This window comes from Loxodonta africana, chromosome 18 (assembly GCF_030014295.1).
Source record: "Loxodonta africana isolate mLoxAfr1 chromosome 18, mLoxAfr1.hap2, whole genome shotgun sequence".
Classification (NCBI taxonomy): domain Eukaryota; kingdom Metazoa; phylum Chordata; class Mammalia; order Proboscidea; family Elephantidae; genus Loxodonta; species Loxodonta africana.
Genome location: NC_087359.1, coordinates 27,535,775 through 27,560,143, shown reverse-complemented (window position 1 = coordinate 27,560,143; position 24,369 = coordinate 27,535,775). Strand labels below are relative to the sequence as shown.

Here is a 24,369-nt window from a genome sequence, read left to right as displayed (position 1 = left end):
GTGCCGGCCGCCTCCCGGCAGCCGGTTTTATAGTCTGGACCGCCTCCTCCACCGCAAAGGATGCTGGGAACCGCTCTATGACCTAATCGCCCCGCCCCCTGCGCAGAGGCCGCAACGCCCGCCTGCGTTCCGGAATCCGCCATGTTCTCACCCCTCCCCCTCCGAGTCCATCCATTGGGGCCATACGTTTTTCTCCCCTTTCATATTTGGACCCGTCCGCCACTGAAATGCCCCATCCTGTATTTCCTTAAAACTTCGCCTTTTTCTCCTCTTTACACACCTTAAGCAATCCACCTCAACCTTTTCCAGGTCCAACCCAGAAAATCAAGCGTCCACTACAGGACAACCTACTCTCCCCACCTGGAAATGTTTACGTCTCCAAACAGCCCTCACGCCCATAACCAAACAAGGGAAGGCGGGGCTTGATCTTATCACGTGACTGGCTTCCCCGCCCACCGGGTGAATCGCCGCACTACTTCCCAGTCAGCGGAGGAATACACAATCAAATAGCTCACCGGAAGTGTCGTTGTGCTTCCCCCGGTGACCGGTCAAGGCGGGTGGGTGACCTAACCTGTCAAACTCACCGACCTAAGAACCTCTTGGCAGGCTCTTGCCCGCAGAGAATGTTATCTAGATCCCGCAAACCGCCGCCGAGGCACGTGCGGTGAAAGCGAGTGCTCCTCCAATGACCAATCAGCAGCGAGAAGCCGTTTTAACGTCCCTCCCTCTTTTACACCTCTTTATCCACACTTCCCTCTCGTTTTTGTGTGTCTGTGCTGTGCGGCCCTTCCAGGACACCGTCTCCCACGCGCCCGGCTGGGAGCCCGGCGACGACCTGCTTCCGCGACATGGCCGGCTCAGAGCCTGGTGAGTCTCGGCCTGGCGCCGTGCTGTGTGTGGAGTGAAGCGGTCCGACTCCCCGAACGCCCCAGGCCACTTTGAGGCCTCGGGCCGGGCCGAACCTAGGTCTAGGCTGCCTGCGAGATTCATGATTGTCACATATCCCGTCGCAGTCTGCGGGTGCCATAGATAAGAGTCCCAGCACCGCTCTCTGCTTCGTGACGGTGGAACAGCGATTTGGGGTGGGGGAGAGAGGGCTCTTTGACAAAGCCGCCAACACACCCGCATGCAGATCGCAAAAACAGCAGTCAGAAAAGATCGTCCCCCGACTTCTCTGGAGTATCTGGCTGTCGATGTCCTTACATTGCGAGGACTGAGACCGTACCTGTATTTGTATTGAGTTTTTGAGGAGTAGTGCTCTTTTTTTCGTTCGTAGGTGTACTCCCATAGCCACCCAGCGCTTATGCAGCTTACGTATCTGCCAGTGAACTTTTGAAGAGTAGCACTTTTAAGATCTGTTAAGGTCCCTGTTAATGTAGTATAAAAAACCAAAGCCAATGCCGTCCAGTCGATTCTGATTTATAGGGAGCTTGCCCCCATAGGGTTTCCAAGGAGCGCCTGGTGGATTGAACTGCCAACCTTTTGGTCAGCAGGCTAGCTTTTAACCACTATGCCTCCAGGGTTTCCCCAATATAGAACAGTGGTTTTTTTTTTTTTTTTCAGGGCCTCGAACCGTTCGTTCCTGTTCGACCCCGTAAGAATTTGCATTTTCACCCCAGATATACTGGGTCAGAATCTACACTTTAACATACTTAAGACTTACCTGGGGATCTTGTTAAAATGGAGATTCTAGTTCAGTATATCTGGGGTGAAAATGCAAATTCTCAACAGGGGGATGAATCGGTTCGAAGCCCTGAGGTTTTTTTTCTTTCTAGTGCCCTCTAGATACCGGCTTTGTCTAGCACCGGCTTTGGAAGGCAATTGATTTGGTTGTCTAGGACGCTTTCAGCCGTTTCTCCAGGACAGCGTACAAACCAGTTGTCATGGTTTTGTCAACCATGGGAAATGGGGAGAAGGAGTAGTGCGCTTTGAAGGAAAACAGTAGTGATAGAGAAATTTCTATTCCTCCACATCCCCCCCCCACAATAATACTCATTTGTTTCAAGAACATAATGAAGATATATCTAGTACTGAATAATACTGCTTTCCACTTGATGGCTTATCATTTTAGGAAACAAGTATTTCCAGCTTTCTCAGTTACCTTTGGTTGAGAAAACTTTTGAAACACTTTGCTAATCCCAGAAGTATCTTGGGGAAGAGGGGTTGGAAGGACAGGGTGGTACACAGAGAACTTCAACAGTATTGGTGATGTGCTAGTTCTGACCTTAGGTCATGGATACGGGGATGTGTTTATGTAGTTCCCATATTTTCCTTTCATATACATCAAATACAGTAATTTAAAAAACTAACAAAATGCAGTAGTGATTAACAGCTTAGGTTAATTACCACCTATTTGGGCACCAGAGAAATCCTGACTTGCACAAGAGAATTGGGTAAAAACATGTCCAGTACTACTGGGAATGTGAAGCAACATCCATTAATTAGTTTTTATTACATAATATTCCCATTTACTTGTAAATATGTTTTACCTAAATAAGGCTTCTGTAAAAAAAAATACATATAAGGCTTATTAAAAAAAAAAAAACTATGCATAAATAAAGATTTCAGATTGCAACAGTAAAAATTGGACTTACACCATAGTGTTGACTACACTGAAATTATTGCTCCCTGGAAGTCATCCCCCAAAATTAAATATTTCTTTTAAAATGCCTAGGAGGGTCTTTGAAATTCTGTAAGTATCAAATTCTTTATCTTCTACAGAGTTCAGTGTTTTGGTGGGGGGTTGTTGGTTTTTAAAAGTACGTATGTAACTTTTTCTAATGCTATTTGAGGTTGATCTTTTCCCCTCTTTTCCCAACAGAGTGGGTAACCATTGCCAATAACCTTCTTTTGAAATGTCACATACACCTGCGGATACATGCACTTGAAGACTGTGATTCTAATGTTTTTATTGCTCTTTATCAATCAATTTTGGGAGAAAGGGTACCAGGTAAGGATGCTAAAAACAAGTAATTGTTTGGGCCAGAAGATTGTAGTGCCTTTAGTTAAACCTTTTGGTAATTATAAAATCTCCTGTTTTTTCTTTGTTTACATCTTATTTTTATCTAAATATTGTATTCATTACCTTAATGAATATGGGACCCACCTATAACAGCCTTGATCGAATCAGTTGGACGTTTCTTGATAATCATTGTTTAATCTGTGTAATTATGCCCAATACCTTATGAAAGCCACACACTTTCTGAAAATGTACCTTTAAAGGTTTTAAATGTGAGTGGAACTTGTTGGGTCCTGTTACACAACTTAATATTAGAGTTGAGAGTCAATGTTTGTATTTTATGAACCTAATTTGCCAAGAAGACAGTTTAAATAAATTCACATGTCCTCTCATCTTGAAAGAAACTCTTGTGGCATAGTGGTTAAGAGCTACGGCTGCTAACCAAAAGGTTGGCAGTTCAAATCCCCCAGGCACAACTTGGAAACTCTATGGGGCAGTTCTGCCGTGTCCTGTAGGGTCGCTATGAGTCAGAATCTACTTGAGTGCAATGGTTTTTTTTTTTTTTTATCATCTTGCAAAGTTGTTATTTCCTCATTTTTTCTAGGAATACCACATCATTTTGCTGTATCCCAGGTTATTTCTCTTAAAGTCCTTACCCACAGAGTCCTCTTCTGCCTCTGTCTCTTTAAATCATGAATAACCACTAAGTGCTCTAAGAACTGTGTAGCTTGTCTTCCTTTCCCACTGTTACCACGAGTCGGTGTCCTCATTCATTTCCAGGATTAATGGGATAGCCTCCAGCTGGTATCTTTGATGTTAGTTTCAACCATCTCTAATTCTCTTTGGCAGTTATTAGACCAGTCTTTTTAAATACTTTTTTCATCCTGTCCCAAAATATTCATTTTCCTTAATACCAGAAATGAAACTCCAAACTTGATATTAAAGTCTTTCCACACTGGTCTGTACTGACCTTTATACCATAAATCCCAATAGGCTCCTTTAAAGGATATATAAGACTCTTCTTTTCATACCTGCTGCTGCTGCTTTTTATCTCATTGTGCCCTGGGAAAGCAGCCACAGCTAGAGGTTAATGTCTCACTTCATTTCTTGCCTTGCTTATCAGAGTATTAGCATTTCCTTAGATTTTGGGACCCCTTTATCTTCTAAGGAGCCCTGATGGCACATCAGTTATGTGTTCAGTTGCCAACCAAAAGGTCGGTGGTTGGAATCCACCAGCCGCTCCTTAGAAACCCAGTGGGGCAATTCTACCCTGTCCTATAGGGCTGCAGTGAGTCAGAGGCAACAGGTTTGGTTTTTTTTCTTTTTTTTTTTAATCTCCTGTAAAGCTGCTGGGTGGGACAGTTTGCACTCAACTAACCTAAAGGTTGGTGGTTTGAACCCACCCAGTGGCACCATGGAAGAAAGGCCTGCTGATCTACCTCTAAGAGTATAGCCACTGGAAAACCCTATCGAGCACAGTTTTATTCTGAAGCACATGGGATTGCCATGAGTCAGAATCAACTTGACAGCACATTTGGTTTGGTTTTAATCTTCCATCACCGTGGTGCTTGTTGTAAGGCATGTCCATATGTATGGTGGTTGAATAAGCAAACATTTTACTGTGTGGAAGTCAGGCTCTGTGAACTTTATCTGGACTTTATAGCCTGTTCTGTTTGGGCAGAGCCTACTTTTGGAGCAATTAAGCTTACTCAGAAGCCTGGTCAGAAACAGGCAGATAAAAACTTGGACCTTATAGGTGCAAAAATGATGTAACTTTTTCCCACAGACCTCATAGTTATTCCCAGGAGTCAGGAGGATGATGCACACAATGTACAAGCAGTAATTGATTCCCTGGCCCTGGATTACCTGCAGGTCAGCTTGTCTCACATAACAGGTAAGTGTATACTTAACCACTAGATAATTACGGATTTTACTAAAATGGTTTATTAGAACCCTCAACATTGTTTAACTAACTAAATGAGTGAGCTTACGGGGTAGACCGAACAGCAGGAGTGAACCAAGATAGTCAACTGGTGTAGTTAAGGTGATCACACATGTGAGATTATCCAGGAGAGTCAAACACTGAGTTTTTGGTGGAGCTGGATCTGTGATGTAGGTTTCCTAGCTGGTAGTTTGAGGTATGTTCTTTGGTTTGCTTTTGTTATTTTAAGCATACCATGCTGCTTATTTATAGTAGCTAAAGATCAGAAACACCTCAGCGCCTTGCTAGTAAGGACTGGTTAAGTAAATTATAACAGCTCCTTACAGTGAACTACTCTGCAGCTGGAAAAAGTGATCGGAGGATGCTCTTTACAATGTCACACGTCAGTGGGTCAGTCTCCAGTGTATGCTGTTGTGTGAGGGACGTGTGGGGCAGTTACAGTGACAGTGTGCAGTGTATGCTACTGTTTGTAAAATCTAAAGTGGGAGAGAATACGTATGCAGTTGACTGCACGTGGAAGGACTCTCTAGAATCATGTACGAGAAACCTCTAATTCTGTTGCATCCAAGAAGGGGAGCTTCTGGGCTGTTGGGGAGACTTTCTTTGCATTGTATACTTTTTTAAATTCTGAACCATGTGAATACATTCCCTACTAAAAAAAATTAAATCTATAAACTGTTTTTGAACCATTTTCCAGAATAAAACAAAGTGTGCCTACTGTGCTGTATTCTAAAACCAAATATACTGAACGTATTTATAAATTCCTATATTTGTAGTCAGAAAAGGATAATTTCAGTGAATTATTTCGAGGTAATGAACAAAGGCAGTCTCAGGGATTTGAAACTATACTTTCAATCACTAAAAGAAGGTTTATACTGTTGATTTATTCTTTGATAGTAGTGAAGGGAAGGGTGAAACTGGAGATAAGTTAATCAGGATAGGGTATTTACATCTCTTAATTTGCTATTGAAAGTGCCCTCGTGGTGCAAACGGCTAAGCGGGTTCAAACCCACCCAGCAGCTCCACTGGAGAAAGACCTGGCGATCTGCTTCTGTAAAGATTGTAGCAGTTCTACCCTGTCACATGAGGTTACTATGAGTTAGAATCTACTCAGTGGCACCTAATAACAATTTGCTGTTGTGTTGACAAGAACAAATTTTTGGAAAGAGAAAATACTCTGTCTTAAATTTTTGAGTGCAGTTATAGGTGAGAGAATGTGGTAAATCAATTTGGAGAGAATTCATTTGGGGGAGTAATCCCAGAATTTCCCTGCTCCTTTGCAGATTAGCATCACTTTAACATTTGAGTAGAGCAATTTCTGGTATTTGTGCTTTTTAAACATACTGTAGCAAAGTGGTGTAAGTTTATAGAACTTTTTAATGCAGAGCTGCCCCCAAAACAAATCACAGCCATCCCATGAGAAGTTATGAAGCTTACCTCTTCCAGTAGACTGCAAGCACTCTCTTCCTGCTTGTTGTGTTCTGTTTAAAGCAGTGTCTTCACCATAAAGTGCTGCATCGTGGCCAGCGGGCTCAGTTGCTGCGTTGGCAGAGCGTGCTCCCCATCCTGGAAACTGAGAAATCTTGAGTATGCCCCTGGGGTAGACGTGTGTATCTTGTTAAACCAGAAAAACACAGGGCTTGAAAACAAGATTTCTGGTTCGTTGTTTTAAACAGAAAAAAACAGCTGTCAAACACTGTTTATTTACTAGCGGTATTACAAAACATCAAATCTCTGGTTTAGGTTTGTTTTGTATCATCGCTGAAATTATGAATGTCTTGATTCTCTCAAATAACAAATTTCCACTCCTCCCTCTCCCATACTGGTCTGAACTCATGAGGATGCCAGGCATGATCTCTCAAAGGACAGCCAGATTGTCGCAGGAGTTACTTTCCACACTGACAGTGGTTAGGGTCCAGGCTGTGGAATCCATTTTAGACGACATTAAACATGTCAAATTTCTATGCTCTTACCAACCCTTTTCTTTTCAACATTTCAACTTAATATTTATTTAAGTCTGTTATGAGCCAGGAGTCCCTGGGTGGCACAAATGCTCAGTACTCGATTACTATCCAAAAAGTTAGCAGTTCAAACCCACCCAGAGGTGCCTTAGAAGACAGGCCGGCCAATCTGTTTCCAAACGGTCACAGCCTTGAAAACCCTGCGGAGCACAGTTCTACTCTGCATACATGAGCCGGAATCGACTCAACAGCAGCTAACAAAATAAAAACACTGTGCTGTTGTTGTTGTGTGCCATCAAGTCCATTCTAACTCATGGCGACCCCATGTGACAGATTAATTTCTAAGTGTAAAGTGGATGTTGTGGGAGATGAGGCTGGAGAGGTTGGAGGGCTGTGGTGAAATTGAAAAGGGTTTATTTGTAGGGTTCAGGTTTTAGAAAGGGAGCCGTGGCTAGGCTTTAATCAGGAAAAAATGGTAGAGCTACAGAGAGTGAATAGGGGTGAAAAAATATGAATTCCTGATGAAAGTATCCCAACAAATAGTTTTAAAAATATTACTCTACTCCTATTTTCTGCTGAACAAATCACCATCTATAAGTAGGCTCCTACAATCTGAAAGTGTTCTCGCCTATTTTTTTCACCAGGCCTAATAAAATTCTGCTTAGCTGCTTTTTGTTTTGGCATAAATCTTACTAGGATCTGTTTTCTTTACTCCAATTACTGTGCTTCTTTTTTCTGACATTTTATTGAGGTTTGAATAAAAGTTTATATTGTGCTCTTGAAAATGGAAGGAATGTGCCAATGAATCATTATCAAACATTATATTCAAGGCGACTCGCTTTGTTTCTTCAGCTGTAATCAGTCAGCAGGAAACTGATGTTTTTAAATATTTATACTATCGCTTCTCCTGGCTTAGTTTATAGTCCTTATATTCTCGAACCACATTTTCACAGTGTTTTACCCATTTCAAGATTATGAGGTTTTCAGATTTCTTGGTTAAAATTTTTAATAGCTCTGTGTTCTGTGTTCAGGAGAAAATATAGTGAAAGGAGATAAAGAGTCTATTAAGAACCTCCTAGAGATATTCGATGGGTTGCTGGAGTACCTTACAGAACACGTCAGTGAAACATCTCATGAGAAAAGTAAGTTTAAGAATCAAAATTTGGTTTATACTCTGTTATGCCCCTTTTTACCATTTATATTTTTGCTTATTTTTTTCCCCCATAGGAAGTGGAATTGTTAATACAGTTCACCTGATAAAGTGCACATAATTTCATCGCAAATTTCCAATTCTTACTGTTCCAAGCGGTTGAGAGTTCTCTGTCCTAGAGTGTCAGGTCCTTTGTTAAGTTGGATGTTGTTTATACATTATTTTAAAGAAATAGAAAAGCTAAGCTTCTGCCTGCACTTATATATCATCCTACAATTGCATGCTGTTTCTTATGCTAAAATTTCCTATGTCAGATCTGCGATTTATATTACAAATTTGGATGTTGCCGAGGTGTCAGCAGGAAGAATTTGTATATTTCTGTCCTCAACCTATAGTTAGGTTTGTGACGGCCTAAATATTCTGTTTTACTTTTTTCCCAAAATTGTAACAATTTTTTATGTGGAATTTGGGTTTACATTTTTTAATGGTAATTATGAAGATCAGTATTGCTGTATTATCTTCCAAAAGGGTTATGGTTACTTTCATGGTGGTTGTGAGGTTAAGTAAGTCCATGCATAAACAGTTTAGCACTGAGCCTAGCTCACTGTAAATGTTAACTAGTGTTATTAAAATGTTGCTTGCTGAATTCAGAAAGAGAAAAAAATGAAGGTGGGTGTTTGAACAATAAATCTCTAGTAATGGGAGCGGGCATGTCCAGAGGGGTGAGTCTGAATCAAAGCACCCATCTACCTCCTGAAATCATGGCCCTCATACCTCTGCCACTGGGAAAAGTATGTATCCCTTGGGTATGTAGGGTTAGAAAAAAGATTGATAACCACTAGTCTTAAGGAAAATTTCATCTAAGCCTTGATTTGGTCTGTGGTTATCAACGTTTTTTCTTAGGCTAAGGCGTAACTGCCCTGGAGCTTGAGATAGGTTGACACAGTCATCTTTTTCTGAAGCCATATCCTAGTCATCTCAGTTGATTGCCTCAGACATCCCTTACAGATAGACAAAAAGGTATAAAGAATAATAAATGACTTAGCACGTAAGAAAGACAACATTGTGAATACAATTGTAGACCCTGCTTTTGAAGCAACAGTTGTGTTGTTTTCTTTCTCCCCAAGAAATGTGTCCTCGTTGCAGATGATCACTTGGTTCTTCCTAATTTCACTTTCCCAAGAGCCCAGTTTACCAGGAGGGGTGGAATGCCTCCCTGACTCACATCCCCACCTTCTATGTAGAAATTATGATACTGACTTGAGTTGTTTTTTGTTTTTTCTGTTGCTGTTGTTTTTATTTATTCTAAACAGGTGAAACCGAACAGCATTTTAAAGAATCACATGAAAGAGTACCTTTGGAAGAGCCAGAAAGTACTAAGGAATCATGGAAAAGAGTTTCCTTTGGGAGGTAGCACTGGATGTCTGTGAATTTAATCGAGACAAGTGATCCTTTTCTTTCTGCTAAGATTTAAAATTGCACACAGTATGCTAGAATGGCTGCAAAAAAAACAAAGCTAAAGGGAAAACTTTACAAACTTCTCATATTTTAAACCTTCCTGAGGGAATTTTAAGAACCTTGAGCTATACCCAAAAACCCATCGCTGTTGAGTCAATTCTGACTCATAGCGACCCTACAGGACAGAGTAGAACTACCCCACAGGGTTTCCAGGGAGCGCCTGCAGATTCAAACTGCCGATCTTTTGATTAGCAGCCATAGCACTTAACCACTATGCCACCAGGGTTTACAATACTTAATTTTCAGCATTAACCACCACTTACATTTTCATTTTTCCCTTGATCATCAAAGTAGTTCATATTCCTTGCAGGAAACCTAGAAAGTACAGGGAAGTGAAAAATAATCAGAAAAAAAAAAAGATGAAATCAACCACTCAGAACATCTTGTTGTATTTCTGTCCTTTTTTACTGTTTTTTTTTTCTTTTTTGGATTTAGTCATATTGTCTATATAATTTTATTTCCTGCATTTTAAAATTTAGCACATCAGGTCTTTTCCCAAGTTGTTAAACTCTTGATAATCATTTTTAATCTATGTATAACACACCATTCACATGGGCGCAGTGTAGTTTACATTCTCCATATAACACACCGTTCACGTGGGTGCAGCGTAGTTTACTGTCTCCGTATGACACACTGTTCACAGTGCAGTGTAGTTTACAGTCTCCATATGACACACCGTTCACGTGTGTGCAGCGTAGTTTACATTCTCCGTATAACACACCGTTCACATGGGTGCAGCGTAGCTTAGTCTCCGTATGACACACCGTTCACAGTGCAGTGTAGTTTACAGTCTCCAAATAAGACACTGCAGCGTAGTTTACAGTCTCTGTATGACAAACCGTTCACGTGGGTGCAGCGTAGTTTGCAGTTTCCGTATGACACCATTCACGTGGGTGCAGCGTAGTTTAGTCTCTGTATGACACACCGTTCACATGGGCGCAGTGTATAGTCTGTATAACACACCATTCACATGGGTGCAGCATGGTGTACAGTCTCCGTACAACACACCATTCACACGGGTGCAGCATAGTTAACAAACCAGTCCTCTAAGCGGAGGTTTGTTCCTCAGTTCTTTTTTAATTGAAAAATATGATAAATACCTTTATCTTCTCATATCTTTAGGCAAGATTCAGAGTCAAGGAGTATGAATGTTTTAAACCTATTAATGAAAGTTGCCAGATTGCTTTCCAAAAAGGCCATGACTATTTCTCCACCCACCAACTGTAGAGATGGGCCAGGTTACTGCACCCTCGTGAGCCCTCACTGACCATTGTCAGAATCTGTGCTGCTTCCACAGACAAGAGTGTTATGTCATTACTGGTTTGATTTGCACTTGTTTTCTAACTACAGACTCAACATGATGCTATGATCATTTTAAACACCTGACTCTTGGTATTTTTATGGAGTTTGTCACAGTTTGGGAAGTACAAGCAATGCCTTTTTTTAGGGATAGTAATTTGTTGAGAAATTGTCTCCAAGGAGAGATGCAATTCTTGATTTTATTTTTCATTATTAGATTTAAAATAAATAAGTGCAAAAGTGAAACATACAAGTGTATTTGATGCAGAATTAACGTTTTTCCCCTGACATTCTCCTCTATTCCCACACGCCTAGATAACCAGTGTTCCCCTTTTTCTGGGTGTGTCCTCCTGTACATTTAATCCTTGGTGTTTTATACACAGCTGTTGCCACCATTCATGTAACAGTAAAAACAAAACAGACAGGCAGCAAGAAGGGACGAGCAGCAAGCAGAGTGTGTCCCCTTTTCTGCACAGCAGTAAGCAATCTGAAAGTCTGCAGGCGGGCTGCAAGGAGCAGCTCTGGCAAGGCCGTTCCTGATCAGGCTGGGCCCTGAGTGAGTCGCCTCTTCCAGGTGCTCTCTGTCGTCGGAGGCGTTGGGCCCCTCGTGGGATGAAGATGAAGCAGAGTCCACTGGTGAATTAATCAGACTCGGGGATACAGCACACACCTTTTCTCTAAGAAGTAATGGTGAGTAGCTCAAACTTGAGATAGCAATTATTGTTACTCAACATGCAGCTGTAAAATGTAATAATCACACTTCAGAGTGTTTGAAGGTAAGAAGGACAGAGCCCTAACTGGGCCTCAGAGTTGAAATTCCAGAATACTATCATTACCCACTATGAACAGTTATCCAAAATATAGTCAAGGGAGCGACAGGCACATGGGCAGTTAAGTCAAGAAAATAAGTGGATGCAAGTTTGTCATGTAATTCATGGAAGCTGATACCCTCGGAGGCGTCCCTGGGTGCTGTAAACCATTAATGAGCTCAGCTGCTGACTGAAACCTTGGAGGTTTGAGTTCACCCAGAAACACACTGGAAGAAAGGCCTGGTGATCTCCTGAAATACCAGCCACTGAAAATGCTACGGAGCACAGTTCTGTTCTGGCACACATTGGGTGGCCATGAGTCAGAATCGACTCAGTGGCTGCTGGTTTCGTTTTGGTTAATACCCAAGGAAGAAAATTCTGGATGCAGCTTTATAGTTAGTCATGCTTTTGGAGTACCCCCCTAAGTGCGGTTTCCTGAACTAGGGTGACTCACGCTATGGTTTCAGTTGCCAAGTCTTTACACCCGGTGGCAGTTTTCCCTCTAGGCTTCAGGCCACATTTCCAGCAGCCTACTGCTTATACAAGGTAGACACTGAAGATCTTTCGGGCCTGGTTTTGAGCCTCCACTTTGCTCCTCTTCCAAGGATCCTGCTCCCTGACCTGCCCACCACGCTGCCCATGCTCTTCTCTGGCATGTGTCACTCCCTCTGCTGGAATGTTCTTCCCCTCTTTATATTCGCAGTAAACTCACTCTGTGTGCCCAGCCTTCTCTACCTGTCAGGCTCTGAGGCCCTGGCTTCCTACAGTGTGGCTTTCTGTCTTCTCTAATACCATTCATGCTATTGGATGGTACCTTACAGTTTGTCTGTTTCGTAAACTGAGTTCCAGGGACAGAAGGCACGTCATCTTCATTTAGCAAATGTTTATTGGACGCCTTCACTGTGCCAGGCAGTAGTGAACAAAGTAGTCACAAATCCCTGTCCTTGTGGAGCTTATGTCTAGTTATGGAGGCTGTCAAATAAACAAGATGAAATTACTTGTCTTAGTATCCCCCAGATGTTTAAGTGGAAGAATGAGAATGCAAGTGTAGAATTAAGTACATTAAATTGAGAATCAAGTAGCCTGCATTCTCACCCAGACACTGCTACTGGCTGTGTGACTTTAGACAGGCCCTTTTCTGAGCCCCAGTTTCTCCAAGTGCAAAATAGAGAATTGGGCTAAGTCATCTCTGAAATCTCTTTCAGCATTAATGCACTGATTCCAAGGAATAGATGCTGCCTTCTATGGAATTAGGTCCAAAAACTTAAGTCAGACCTTAGACCAAAGACACAGTTTGCTATCGGGATAGGCACAGTAACGGAGTAAATCAGAGTCAAGTAATACAAGAAGGAACAGTCTGGTGGATTGATGGGAAAGAAAGGGAAGGTGATTTTAGGAATGGTGTTCTGCGATTCCAACTGCCATGTATAAAGGTGTGACCATTTAAGTAAATTCTCCGACAAGGTAGAAGGAACTGTGTTTAAAAGTAATGTGATTAAGGCAAAGGAGAAAAGGATGAGAGCGAAGCCAGAGTAAGGTGTTTATAAAGGCTTATGATAGCCTCCCCTTTTACTTTTGGATTTGAGACATCAGATCTCTCCATCATGCATATTCACAGGCATCTCATTTAGGCCTCAATTTCTGGACTATAAATCTTTGACTGTAGTACCAGTCAAGACTCCTAGTTCAGGAATCTCTGGCACCTATTTTTCCTAAAGCAAAGTGGTGAAAGATGGTGTAAAACATTGCTTTTAATTTGTGTAAATGATCCTGGGCTGGACAAGTGCACCTTGCTGATAGTTATTAAAAGGAATAGTATTGCAAGCAATCTGACCAACATAGCTCTATAATTAGAGCATTCCTGAAATTTTTATCCTCTGAGTTCAAAACTCTAGGTTTCCATTTAAACATTCAGCAGACTATTTTGATAATTAAAAAAAAAATTTATCGTTAATATTTTCTAGGTGCCCAGGATTCTAACGAAATGCAATCTAAAAAAGCCACAACCTCACCAAGTTCTAAATCCCGTGAAGAAGTGTTGAACCCTTCTAGTATTTTGTCCGGCAGCAGGACAGCCTTTGTTGAAGACAGTGAGTAGTACTGGGTGATTAGTTCTTGAGACTATTGCTTGAGTTGGGTACAATAGTTCCTGGGACAATTACTATTGCTATTAGTTTTTTTACTTTTGCTGCTCTCTACTTGTATGTGACTCTCTTGGTTTTACATGGCCATATTTGTAAATGTTTGCTATTAATTAGTACCCCTGATCCCTGCTTGAGGATAATAAGAGTCTCTGATACATTAGTGTATTGGTAGTCTTCAAGTTATTAGTGAGTGACAAAATGTAGTAACTTGGAAAAATACTCCTTATTACTTATTCATGGAAAATGTTCCTTCTTGTTATCTCTGGCATTCTCATGTGGTAGCATTACATAAAATCATTTTCCTACGTATGGCTGAACCGTCATTCATATAGCCATTCTTCAGGCTGTTTAGGTAGCTTCCAATTCTGCATTCTTTTGATAACTTTTCAGGGAACATTTTTATGATAGTAATGTTAGAATCACATTCTTCCTGATTTCATTATACCTATACTTCTTCACTAAGGATGAGTTCCTGGTTTAATTGTTTTTTGACTATTTTTAAATCAAGTTTAAAATATACTTCTAAGTAGTGTGTGTGAACATGTTTGTGTTAATATGCATATATATAAGTGATTTATTTCTTAGAAGTTTCACTGTAACGTCCAATTTAATTTGTTCTGTTAGTGGAAATTCCTTCCGTGAGTATGACTTCAAGTGCCAGGAAGCTAGGGGAGCCTATTCGGTCAGCCATTCCTTTACATCCACCCTACCACCCATCAGAGTCTCGAGCACCCTGCCCCATAGGAAAGGAATACTTGCGTGCCACTCACTGCTCCTCTGCCATGAATTCTACTGGAGAGCCCACGACATTTTCTGCGGTAAATGGAAAAGCTTGCTTTTAATTGGATAGAAGTCTTATGTATTTAAAGAGGTCTCTGTGAGAAGAGCAGTCAACAGTATTCCATTAATTAAAGCACTGTACTTCTTAAAATCACCTCTGCATACACCTGCTTGTTCTCGTTCTAGGAAGATGGGAATGACTCTGGATGAATACTCTTTTACTTTCCTGTGGGGAAACTGATACAGACAGGTTAAATATCTTGCCTGAGGTCACACAGTTATTGTAGAGCCAGGATTTGAACTCAAGGCTCTGGCTCTGGCTTCAGAACCCATGTTGTTGTCCTTAATCAAATAATTTAAAAAAAAATTTTTTTTTTCTAAGCAAGTGTGGGGAAGAAACTAAGACCCCCTCATCTAGAATTAACCACTGGTACTCTCTCAGCCTCTTTGCCTCTACTATTCTTTGAAAAAATATTCCCTTTTTATATAGTCATCCTGTCCCCCATCTTTCCAGAAAGAACAGCTTTTTATATATAAAATTAAACAGTGCAGTAAAAATGCAAAGGTGAAATAAGCTTCATTAGCATTAGGTGACCATCATTCTAAACATTCTGTGCATATGTCAGATAGGTGGGAGAGCAGATAAGAGAGAAATGGGATCACAGGATAATGGTTACCTTGACAGGTGCTAGGGGGATGGTGGGTGGGCTTTTGAATTGCTGCTAGAGTTCTATTTCTTGACTAGTTGGCAGTTAAATGGGAGTGTTCACTTTGAAATAATTCACTGAGCTTTATTCTTAACTTTCAATAAAAAGTTTTTTTTAATGAGATATTATAGTTGTTATTTACTGAAAAGTATTAAATTTATTTTTACTTGAGTAGAAGAAAAAGATTCAAAGTGAAATGGAAGAGATCTTTACACATTAAATATTTCTTCACCACAAGAAACATTTCCCAAAGATTCCATAGTCTAAGGTTAAGAAAATAAATTATTAAAAATGTTAAAGAGCTTATACTCATTTTTGGGAGGTTTCTTTAACTGTTTCAATTTTAGGCCATCTGCTGACCTGTTGATAGGAAAGATAATGACATGAATACTTCGCACCCGTGATTTAATCATTTGTTTCATTGTCCAGGTGTAGTTGTAACCTCTGACTTTTATGTTTGAGAACATCTGCCTCTGTGTTTCAAGAATGGTATCTTGACTTGTTATACTCTTCCTGAGCCACACTTTTTCTCTCAGCACAAGTTTGTAGACATTGCACCATTCCTTTGGCACTGGGTGTCAGTGGGGTATTTTGAAAAGCACATTTAAAAACAAAACATGGAGAATGAAGGAACCTAGCTTTGTGCCATAAATACACATACACACACACCCCTGAAAGTTCTTACTTTTATGTGTCGTCTTTATAGCTTTTTCAAATCAACTTTTTTCTGTTTTTAATAGGAACCAGATGATAGCATTTTCTCAACTTCCAAGTTGCCTAAAAATAGCAAACAGGAAGTATGCTCAGCTCAGGTCCAAGACCCCAGAACAGGGAGGCTTCCCAAAGGAAAAAGGTAACATTACTGTAGACTTCAGTGTTTACAATCCGCCTGCAAAGGGCTTGCTAGAGTAAAGGGTGTATTCTCCAATTTTAAGCTGCAAAAACCAGTATGGAATATTCTTTAAAGCATGTATTGCAGTTGTTTTGAACTGTGCAAACTTAGGGACTTAAATAGCACACGGTCACTTTCATTACAGATATGAAAACAGATCTACAGTTTCATCCTGGGACTCACCTTTTCCCCGGAGGCTGAGAAGGACGTTAACGGAACAAGAGCTGCACGCCGTGTCGGAGAAACTCTCTCAGCGGCTCTCTGAACTAGACTGGGTAAGTCTTGTTTTTTTATCAATATTGAGATTCCTGTGGGATGGTGAGCATTTAAATGATCCCCAGCTGAAGGTGAAAGCTCAGCTTAGGGCATTGGAAAATGAGTTGTGTCTTAGGTACTGGGGAAATAGTCCACAAGTCAAGCAGGTAGGACATGGTGTGAACAACGATCTCCAGCTAGTCGTGATGCAACCAAATCTGGTACACATATATCCCAACTACTGAATTCTGATGAAAACCAGCTTAATCATTTAATGTAAATGTTTACATTAAACAGTTCATCTTTAGATATATCTACGTAGTCTCCCTTTGTCACTAAAGACAGATCAGGTATAAAATGAGGTAGATGGATCACTGATTTTCACAAAATACAGTATTAGTTTTGGGGTATCATTGAATAAATGTATTGAATACCTATATGACTTACTCTAAAGTTGATTGAGACTGAATAGTCAGTAGCACTGGTATAAGCCAAAAACTAAACCCACTGCCATCTAGTCAATTCCAACTCATAGCAGCCCTATAGGACAGAGTAGAACTGCCCCATAGGGTTTCCAAGGAGCGGCTGATAGATTTGAGCTGCTGACCTTTTGGTTAGCAGCCAAACTCTTAATCACTACACCACCCGCCACCAGGGTTTCCAGCATTGATATACACCCTTTAAAAACTGAATATGCATGTTATTAGCATCTAATTTTTACAAGAAGCTCTTTAAAGATTATATCTGTCTGCTACCGACTTGCATTCCGAAGTCACTGAAATATGTTGGAAATAATTTCCTTAACAGATGTTAAAAAGTGCCCTGGGTGATCGAATTAAAGAAAAGACTGAACAGGAACAAGGGGATGCAGGTGCTGGGAATGAAGAGGTGGAGAATGAAGAGGTGGAGAGTGGAAATGCTGAGACACTGTCTCAGTACAGTGACAGCATCATGGAGTATGGGCCAAAGAAGCTAAGGCCAGGTACTTATCCCAGAGACACTTAGTCTGGCGAAGGACTTGGTAGATGTGGCCCATTTAGTCCTTTGGACTAATCTTCCCCTTGTATGTTTAGTTTTCTTCATTTTTACTTGCTCCTGAAGGGGTGAGACCAGTGGAGTATAAGTCTTAGATGGCTGTTTACAGGCTTTTAAGACCCCAGATGCTGCTCACCAAAGCAGAATGTAGAGGCATTTTCTTTATAAACTGTGTTGTGTCAGGTAAGCTAGATATTCCCTGAGACCATGGTCCCCACAGCCCTCAGCCCAGTAATTCAGTCTCTCAGGGAGTTTTGATGTGTCTGTGGAGCTTCCATGACCTTGCCTTGGACAAGGTACTTATCCCAGAGACACTTATCCCACAGAGATTTAGAATGCGGACATCCAAGTGAACTACCTAGGCAGTTCTGCTCGTTTTTAATGCATTCATTTTTTTCTCACTTTAAATATTTCAGAGATATATAAAAGGACCAAAAAATAATTTCAAACACTTGTATCTCCACCATCTAGAAGTGGCAGATGTTAAGAGCTACATTTGCTTTAGACCTTCTGTGTTTAAGAAATAAGACTTGAAATCCTTTCTGTCCTCCCCAGTCTGTTCTTTTCCCCCCTCATTGAGACTATTATCTCAAAGTTGGTGTTTTTTTCTCTTATCTCAGTTTTATACTTCAACAGTTTAAATATTAATAGTCTAAATATGCTGTTGTTTTAAAAATTTACATAGTCTATGTTTTATTCTGCAACTTGCTTTTTTCTGTTACTATTGTTTCTTAAATCTGTGTTGATACTTACAGATTCAGTACAATCATTTTTTTTTATTATGCTTTAGATAGAGGTTTACAGAACTAGCGTCTCATTAAACAGTACACATACTGTTTTATGAAATTGGTTAACAACCTCACAACATGTCAACACTCTCCCTTCTCAGCCTTGGGTTCCCTATCACCAACCAGCTTTCCTGTCCCCTCCTGCCGTGTAGTCCTTGCCCCTGGGCTGTTGTGCCCCTTTAGTCTTGTTTCGTTTTATGGGCCTGTCTAATCGTTTGCTGAAGGGTAAACCTCAGGAGCAACTTAATTACTCAGCTAAAGGCCATCCGGGGGCTATACTCTCGGGGTTTCTCCAGTCTTTTGTCAGGACAGCAAGTGGTCTTTGTGAGTTAGAATTTTCTACATTTTTCTCCAGCTCTGTCCAGCACCCTCTATTGTGATCCCTGTCAGAGCAGTCCATGCTGGTAGCCAGGGACCATCTAGCTGTACTGGAGGCCATGGTAGATGTGGTCCATATAATCCTTTGGACTAATCTTCTGCTTGTATGTTCAGTTTTCTTCATTTTTACTTGCTCCTGAAGGGATGAGACCAGTGGAGTATCCTAGATGGCCACTCACAGGGTTTTAAGACCCCAGACACTACTCGCCAAAGTAGAACGTAGAACATTTTTTTCATAAACTATGTTATGCTGATTGAGCTGGATGTTCCCCCAGACCATGATCCCCACAGCCCTCAGCCCAGCAATTTGGTATCTCAGGGAGTTTGGATGTGTCTGTGGAGCTTCCGTGTCCTTGATTTGGACAAGTTTTGTTGGCTTCACCAGTATTGTTTCAGTACATTGATTTTGATGCCTTTGAACTGTGGTGTTGGCGAAGAATATTGAATATACCATGGACTTCCAAAAGAATGAACAAATCTGTCTTGGAAGAAGTACAGCCAGAATCCTTAGAAGCAAGGATGGTGAGACTGCATCTTACATACTTTGGACATGTTGTCAGGAAGAATCAGTCCCTAGAGAAGCACATCATGCTTGGTAAAGTACAGGGTCAGTGGAAAAGAGGAAGACCCTCAATGAGATGGATTGACACAGTGGCTGCAACAATGGGCTCAAGCATAACAGCAATAGTAAGGATTGTGCAGGACCAGGCACTGTTTTGTTCTGTTGTGCACAGGGTTGCTATGAGTCAATACCAAGTCGACGGCACCTAACAACAACAACAAATGTTGATTTTAACTGCTGTGTGACAGTCTGTACGATGTACTCCATCACATGAGTAGGTACATATACCACTATCTGTCCATTCCTTTGTTGATGGACATTTAAATCATTTCCATTTTTTGTAAACAATTTTGCAGTGAACAACCTGTAACATGTGCAGGAGTTTCTGTAGCATCTACATCTAGCAGAATGCTGAATCACGGGGTTGACACTTTCTCAGTATTGCCGAATTGCTCGCCAGAGTGCTTGTGCCAGTTTGTACTCAGATTAGCAGTGCGTGACAGCTTCTCCTTTGCCACATCCTTGCAATATTTGCTGCTGTTTGGTCTTTTGTTCAAACTCAAACAATTGTCTTGTACCCACTAAAATTGTGCACTTTTTCTCTACCTTGGGCATCCCTTGTTTCTCTAGAAATAGTCTGTTTCTTAATCTAAAACTAACTTTTTCAGTTGTTTTTTGCTCCCTCAGGAATACTGTCTTTCCGCCTCTCAACTGTTCCATCTCTCTTCCCTTCAAAGCTTGACTTGGCTAATCTCTAGGAAGATTAACCTTATTGTACACACACACACACATAACATCTGGTTTCAAAAACACATTTTAAGTTAAAATTCTATTTTCATTGGGCCTTCAGTTACTAAAGAATACCTTATGGGTTTAGTTAAAATGCCATAAAAACAAACATGTATCATTTAAAAGATTATGCAAGTCAGTTTTCTTAATAACTTAAAATTTAAAATGAATGCGAAAGACTTACAAGAACGAGAAAGGAAAAATAAAAGCCGTCAAGGAAAATTTGAATCTTCCGGGAAAATTTATTCAGAAAGTTACCAAACTAGTTTTTTTGGCTCTATTTTCAACCCGAAGTTAAATACAGAACCTACTTCTTTGAAACAGTACATGGGTGTGCATTTGCCTGTTTAGTTGGTGTGACTAAACATACAAGTTAGTTACAGGAGGAAATACATTTAGCACACCCACTCTTCGGTCTCCTGGATTTGTTAAAAACCAACTATTTGGTTTCTAACTGAACATTTCTGGCTTTCAGGGATCAATGATTTATGTCCCTCTGTGTTGCAGGACTTGCCATGCCTAGAAAGCCACCCTACAGGTCCCACTCACTCTCTCCTTCTCCAGTGAACAAACACAAACCACGCCATATGGAGAGAACAAAGCAACGAAAATTAAAAGAAACAGATATGCGCCGATTCCGAGCAAAGGTACCATCCCCAACTCTTGACTACTGTTGGGCAGCAGGCAATACCAGCTGCCCCCAGCCAGATGCTACAGTGAACATGCTGTTGAGTAAAGGCTTACGATCCATCTAGTATTGTGCCGAGTGGATGATAGAGAATTCTGTGACATACCTTTTGCCCTTCCATCAGGGGACATAAAATTTCCACTCATGAAACTGTAAGAAAATAACTTGGTCCAGTGAATTAAGAAAAACGAGATCAGGGTGGGTTGGTATTTTCAGAGAAAACTTTAGAGGTGAAAGGAATTTGATATGGGTTAAATATGATAATCCACATGACTTACAGATAAGATGAGAAAGTACCCAAACAGACATGAGTAGAAGTGGTTAGGATTCAGCAAGGAGACTGGTATGATTACCAAGGAAGACTTCCTGCTGTGGGACAGGAATGCAGAAACATAGCATGAATTTAGAACACTTAATTTGCTATAGCGTGCTTTATAATGGTGAAAAACGGAAGCTAATTCAGATGTCTTCTAGAAATATGTAACTTCCACTCAGCGTGTAACTTCAACTTGGGAGTCAAAATAATGATAAAAACTGGTAGAACAGAAATTAATGCACTTAAAATTTCATTTTATGCCCCAGTTACGTCTTTGTTAAAATTATGTTTATGTTAAGGAGCTTGAAAGGAGCTAAAAAAAAAAAAAAGTGAATAAGCTCAATATCGCAGGGATGGCAGGCTCTTAGGTGAATTTTTTATTTCATTTGTAAATGTTTTTAATAATATCATATGACCTTTTCTCCTCTAGGCAATAAGTGAAGCATTTGAAAGGGAACTAAGAAGAAATAAAGTTCAAGAGAATACTGGACCGCTAAGGATAAATGACAAGCAGGAGGAAACAGTGGGTAAAAGTCTCCACTATAATAAATGCCATTTGATCAGATCAGTGGGAAGTAGAGATGATCTTTTTGAAAGGAAAAATGAACCAACAGGCCTTAATCATTAGCTCCTTAAGAAAAGGCAGGATTTCACAGTGTAGGACTTTGAACTCATTCTTAGAGTAGCCAGGGTTCTCAAATATGTCAAGAAAAACTAGCATTTTCCCTTCCCACCTAAAACTTCCATCAGTTTTAAGGATTTCTGTTGCTTAGTTCACCAAGGGTTTTAAAATAGTTTAGGCTGATAGAGTTAAGAGAAGAAGCTAGAAAATCCCAGTTGCTCTATACCTGGTTATAAGAAACCCAAAGTGTAAATTTTCATTGCTTTTCAAAAGGGTGGTTATGGAAATTCGGTGAAGCCATGGGAAATATGCTTATTCTAAAGTGTTAATGAACAAAATAGAGTATAAGATTTAGTATGGTTACAACTAAGCATTGTTTTAAGAATCTGCTAACCTACCAGGAAAAAGCTGACAAAGCACCAAGTACATCAGAACATTCATCGTGGTTATATTTAGGGTCTGGGACTATGGCGACTATGAAACTTGAAAAAGATTGTGTTTTCAAATTCTGAGATGGCAGAGACTAAAGGGTGCTTTAATTTTATTATTATTATTTTTTTAATATGTGCCATTTTATTTTTTAAAAAATATTTTATTGTTTTAGGTGGAAGTTTACATAGCAAATTAGGTTCCCATTTAAGAATTTTTACACAACTTGTTCCATGACATTGGTTTTTCACAATGTGTCAACATTCTATTTCCATTCTTTTTGTTCTGTTTCCATTGATCTAGCTTCCCTGCCCCTCATTAGCATCTCACCCTTGTTTTAGGATGAATGTTGACCATTTGGTCTCATAGAGTTGATTATTTAAGGGAGCACAGTACTCAAGGGTGATACTGTTTATTTTCGAAGCCAGTCTGTTGTTTGAATGAAAGGTGACCACCAGGCTTCAATTCCAAGTTCAGAGAGTATTTTAGAGTAATAGTCTCAGGGTTCTTCTAGTCTATCTCAGAGCAGTAAGTCTGGCCTTTTTCGGGAATTTGAGTTTTGTTCTGCATTTTTCTTCCTTTCTCTCCAGGACCAAAGGATGCTTTTAACTTCCTTGAATATTAACCAGCTTTTAGAAATCTGAAGTTAGATGGTTTGGCTGGGGATCAGTTACCCATTTTTGTTACTATTTAAGATGATGTGTGAGTGATTAGACCTCTCTCATTCCTATTTTGTTCTGTATCAGCTTCTAAGGAAAAAATACACAGAGAAACCGTTCATAAAGGAACGTCAAAACCTTGTCAGCCTTGGAAGATTTACTCCAGAAAAACCACAGCTCCAAGTCCAAGAGGTGGCTTCCCAAAACCAAATAAAGAAATTCCAAGTAAGAACCACAAAATTGTCCTTTATGGAAAACTGGCAATATTTGGAAGTATGTGCTACACTCCAAGGACACAGCACTGAAAACCAACATGCACGTTAGCTAGAGAACGTTCCCTCTTTTATCACTGCCATATGGCTGGATTTCTGTAAAGACAGGGAAAAGTCTTCCATGAGGCAGTACCTCAGGGAGCCTTATATGTTGGCACCAAAGAAATGCCAGGCCCACCACCTGCTGCTCTGGCGATAACCTCCCTGTTTTCACTCACTCTGGCCGCCTTTATTTCTGGGAAGTTGATAGAACAAACAGGATGCTCCAAGGCAAGCAGATGGCTTGTCCAGCTCCTGTTGTATTGACAGTTGGTGCCAGTAAGTGTTAAGAGTTCCATTACAGGGAGAACCAGGCCACATGAAATGCCAGGCTGCTGGCTTACCAACTACATCCCATTAGACAGAGGCTTTTTATTCTAAGTACATCCTACCAAGAGGGCTGAGGAGTCTTCCGTTTTACAACACAGCACCTCCATCCACAGGCACTGAGGCAGCCAGGCAGTTCGGATGGACTTCACTACACCACGTGTCATCAGTTGGAACTATTGAGCTTTATTTTCATCCTTACTAGTAGTAACTGGCTTATTCCGATCAAAGAAGGAATGCAAAAATAAAACATTTAGAATTGTTCTTCTCAGAGACAGAACCACATCACTCAGATAAGCTTTGTTCTACCAGGAAGGTGGGATAAGAGCTCTTGTGAAAAGCTGCTGGCAGGTTTAGCATCTCATTTTACTTTGCAGTGAAAGTAAACGAACAGAGCCTCCTGCCCCTGATGCTGGAGCAGTTTCCATTTCTCTATATTTCTGGGCAAACACTAAGCAAAATGTGGAAACAGCAAATTGCACAGGTTGAACAGATTAAAAAAGATGCATATGGAGAAAATCGATCAAAGAAGAAACTCCAGGATGATGTAAGTTACTCTCAATATTCAGATAAGTAGGAGTCTAAACCAGAAAGGGGGCGCTCATCCTTGAGAATCTCGCAAACAGCATCGTTAACCTGCTTCCTTGTGTGTCCCCCTTACAGATAGAAGAAGCCTTAAGAAGGCATGATCTCCTTACCGCACTCGTCAAGAAAGAATGTGAACATAACAAGAGACTGGTATGTCAAGAGCAAGTTGGTGTTATAATTTTGCATTTATAAGTTATTATCTTGCTTAATTGTACCAGCTAGACAGTAGTCTCAGTCTTTTCTCTAACACTTGCCTGAGGAAGCATCTAGGGCTTTCAAAAATTCGTGAAGAGGAAGGTGCTCGGTGCTATATAGATACGGTTTCATTTAGTCTTTATAGTAACATAGTGGAGTGGATGTTTCCTAGGAAATGAAGAACCTGAGCCTGTGAGGTGTGAAAACAATCTGCTACAGGTCCCACTGTAAGTAAGGAGCAAGGTTGAGTTTTTAATTCAGGTCTG

The 24,369-nt window shown here is 40.5% G+C and overlaps 2 protein-coding genes across 8 annotated transcripts in view; one reads left to right on the top strand and one right to left on the bottom strand.

The window, feature by feature from the left end:
* Nucleotides 1–22: 22 nt before the first annotated feature.
* CEP95 (centrosomal protein 95) overlaps nucleotides 23–24,369 on the top strand; it is a 39,927-nt gene continuing 15,580 nt past the window's right edge. For 3 of the 4 annotated variants that reach the window (XR_010318317.1, XR_010318316.1, XM_010597024.3), the window contains exons 1-16: nucleotides 23–867; nucleotides 2,822–2,950; nucleotides 4,746–4,853; nucleotides 7,894–8,004; nucleotides 9,326–9,422; nucleotides 11,404–11,519; nucleotides 13,603–13,728; nucleotides 14,407–14,600; nucleotides 16,010–16,122; nucleotides 16,307–16,436; nucleotides 17,224–17,398; nucleotides 20,476–20,615; nucleotides 21,403–21,499; nucleotides 22,770–22,907; nucleotides 23,698–23,867; nucleotides 23,984–24,058. Coding sequence is in view for 2 of the 4 variants with exons in the window: in XM_010597024.3 (XP_010595326.1) it covers nucleotides 849–867; nucleotides 2,822–2,950; nucleotides 4,746–4,853; nucleotides 7,894–8,004; nucleotides 9,326–9,422; nucleotides 11,404–11,519; nucleotides 13,603–13,728; nucleotides 14,407–14,600; nucleotides 16,010–16,122; nucleotides 16,307–16,436; nucleotides 17,224–17,398; nucleotides 20,476–20,615; nucleotides 21,403–21,499; nucleotides 22,770–22,907; nucleotides 23,698–23,867; nucleotides 23,984–24,058 (1,938 nt within the window). In the remaining 2 variants the exon portion in view is untranslated. The remainder of the gene's footprint in view (nucleotides 868–2,821; nucleotides 2,951–4,745; nucleotides 4,854–7,893; nucleotides 8,005–9,325; nucleotides 9,423–11,403; nucleotides 11,520–13,602; nucleotides 13,729–14,406; nucleotides 14,601–16,009; nucleotides 16,123–16,306; nucleotides 16,437–17,223; nucleotides 17,399–20,475; nucleotides 20,616–21,402; nucleotides 21,500–22,769; nucleotides 22,908–23,697; nucleotides 23,868–23,983; nucleotides 24,059–24,369) is intronic. The other variant, XM_023556986.2, reaches the window with a different exon arrangement.
* The window catches only part of SMURF2 (SMAD specific E3 ubiquitin protein ligase 2), a 124,190-nt gene continuing 103,301 nt past the window's right edge, over nucleotides 3,481–24,369 (bottom strand). For all 4 annotated transcript variants that reach the window (XR_010318319.1, XR_010318318.1, XM_064270898.1 and 1 more), the window contains one exon: nucleotides 3,481–24,369. This exon is cut by the window's right edge. The gene's annotated coding sequence lies outside the window, so the exon portion shown is untranslated.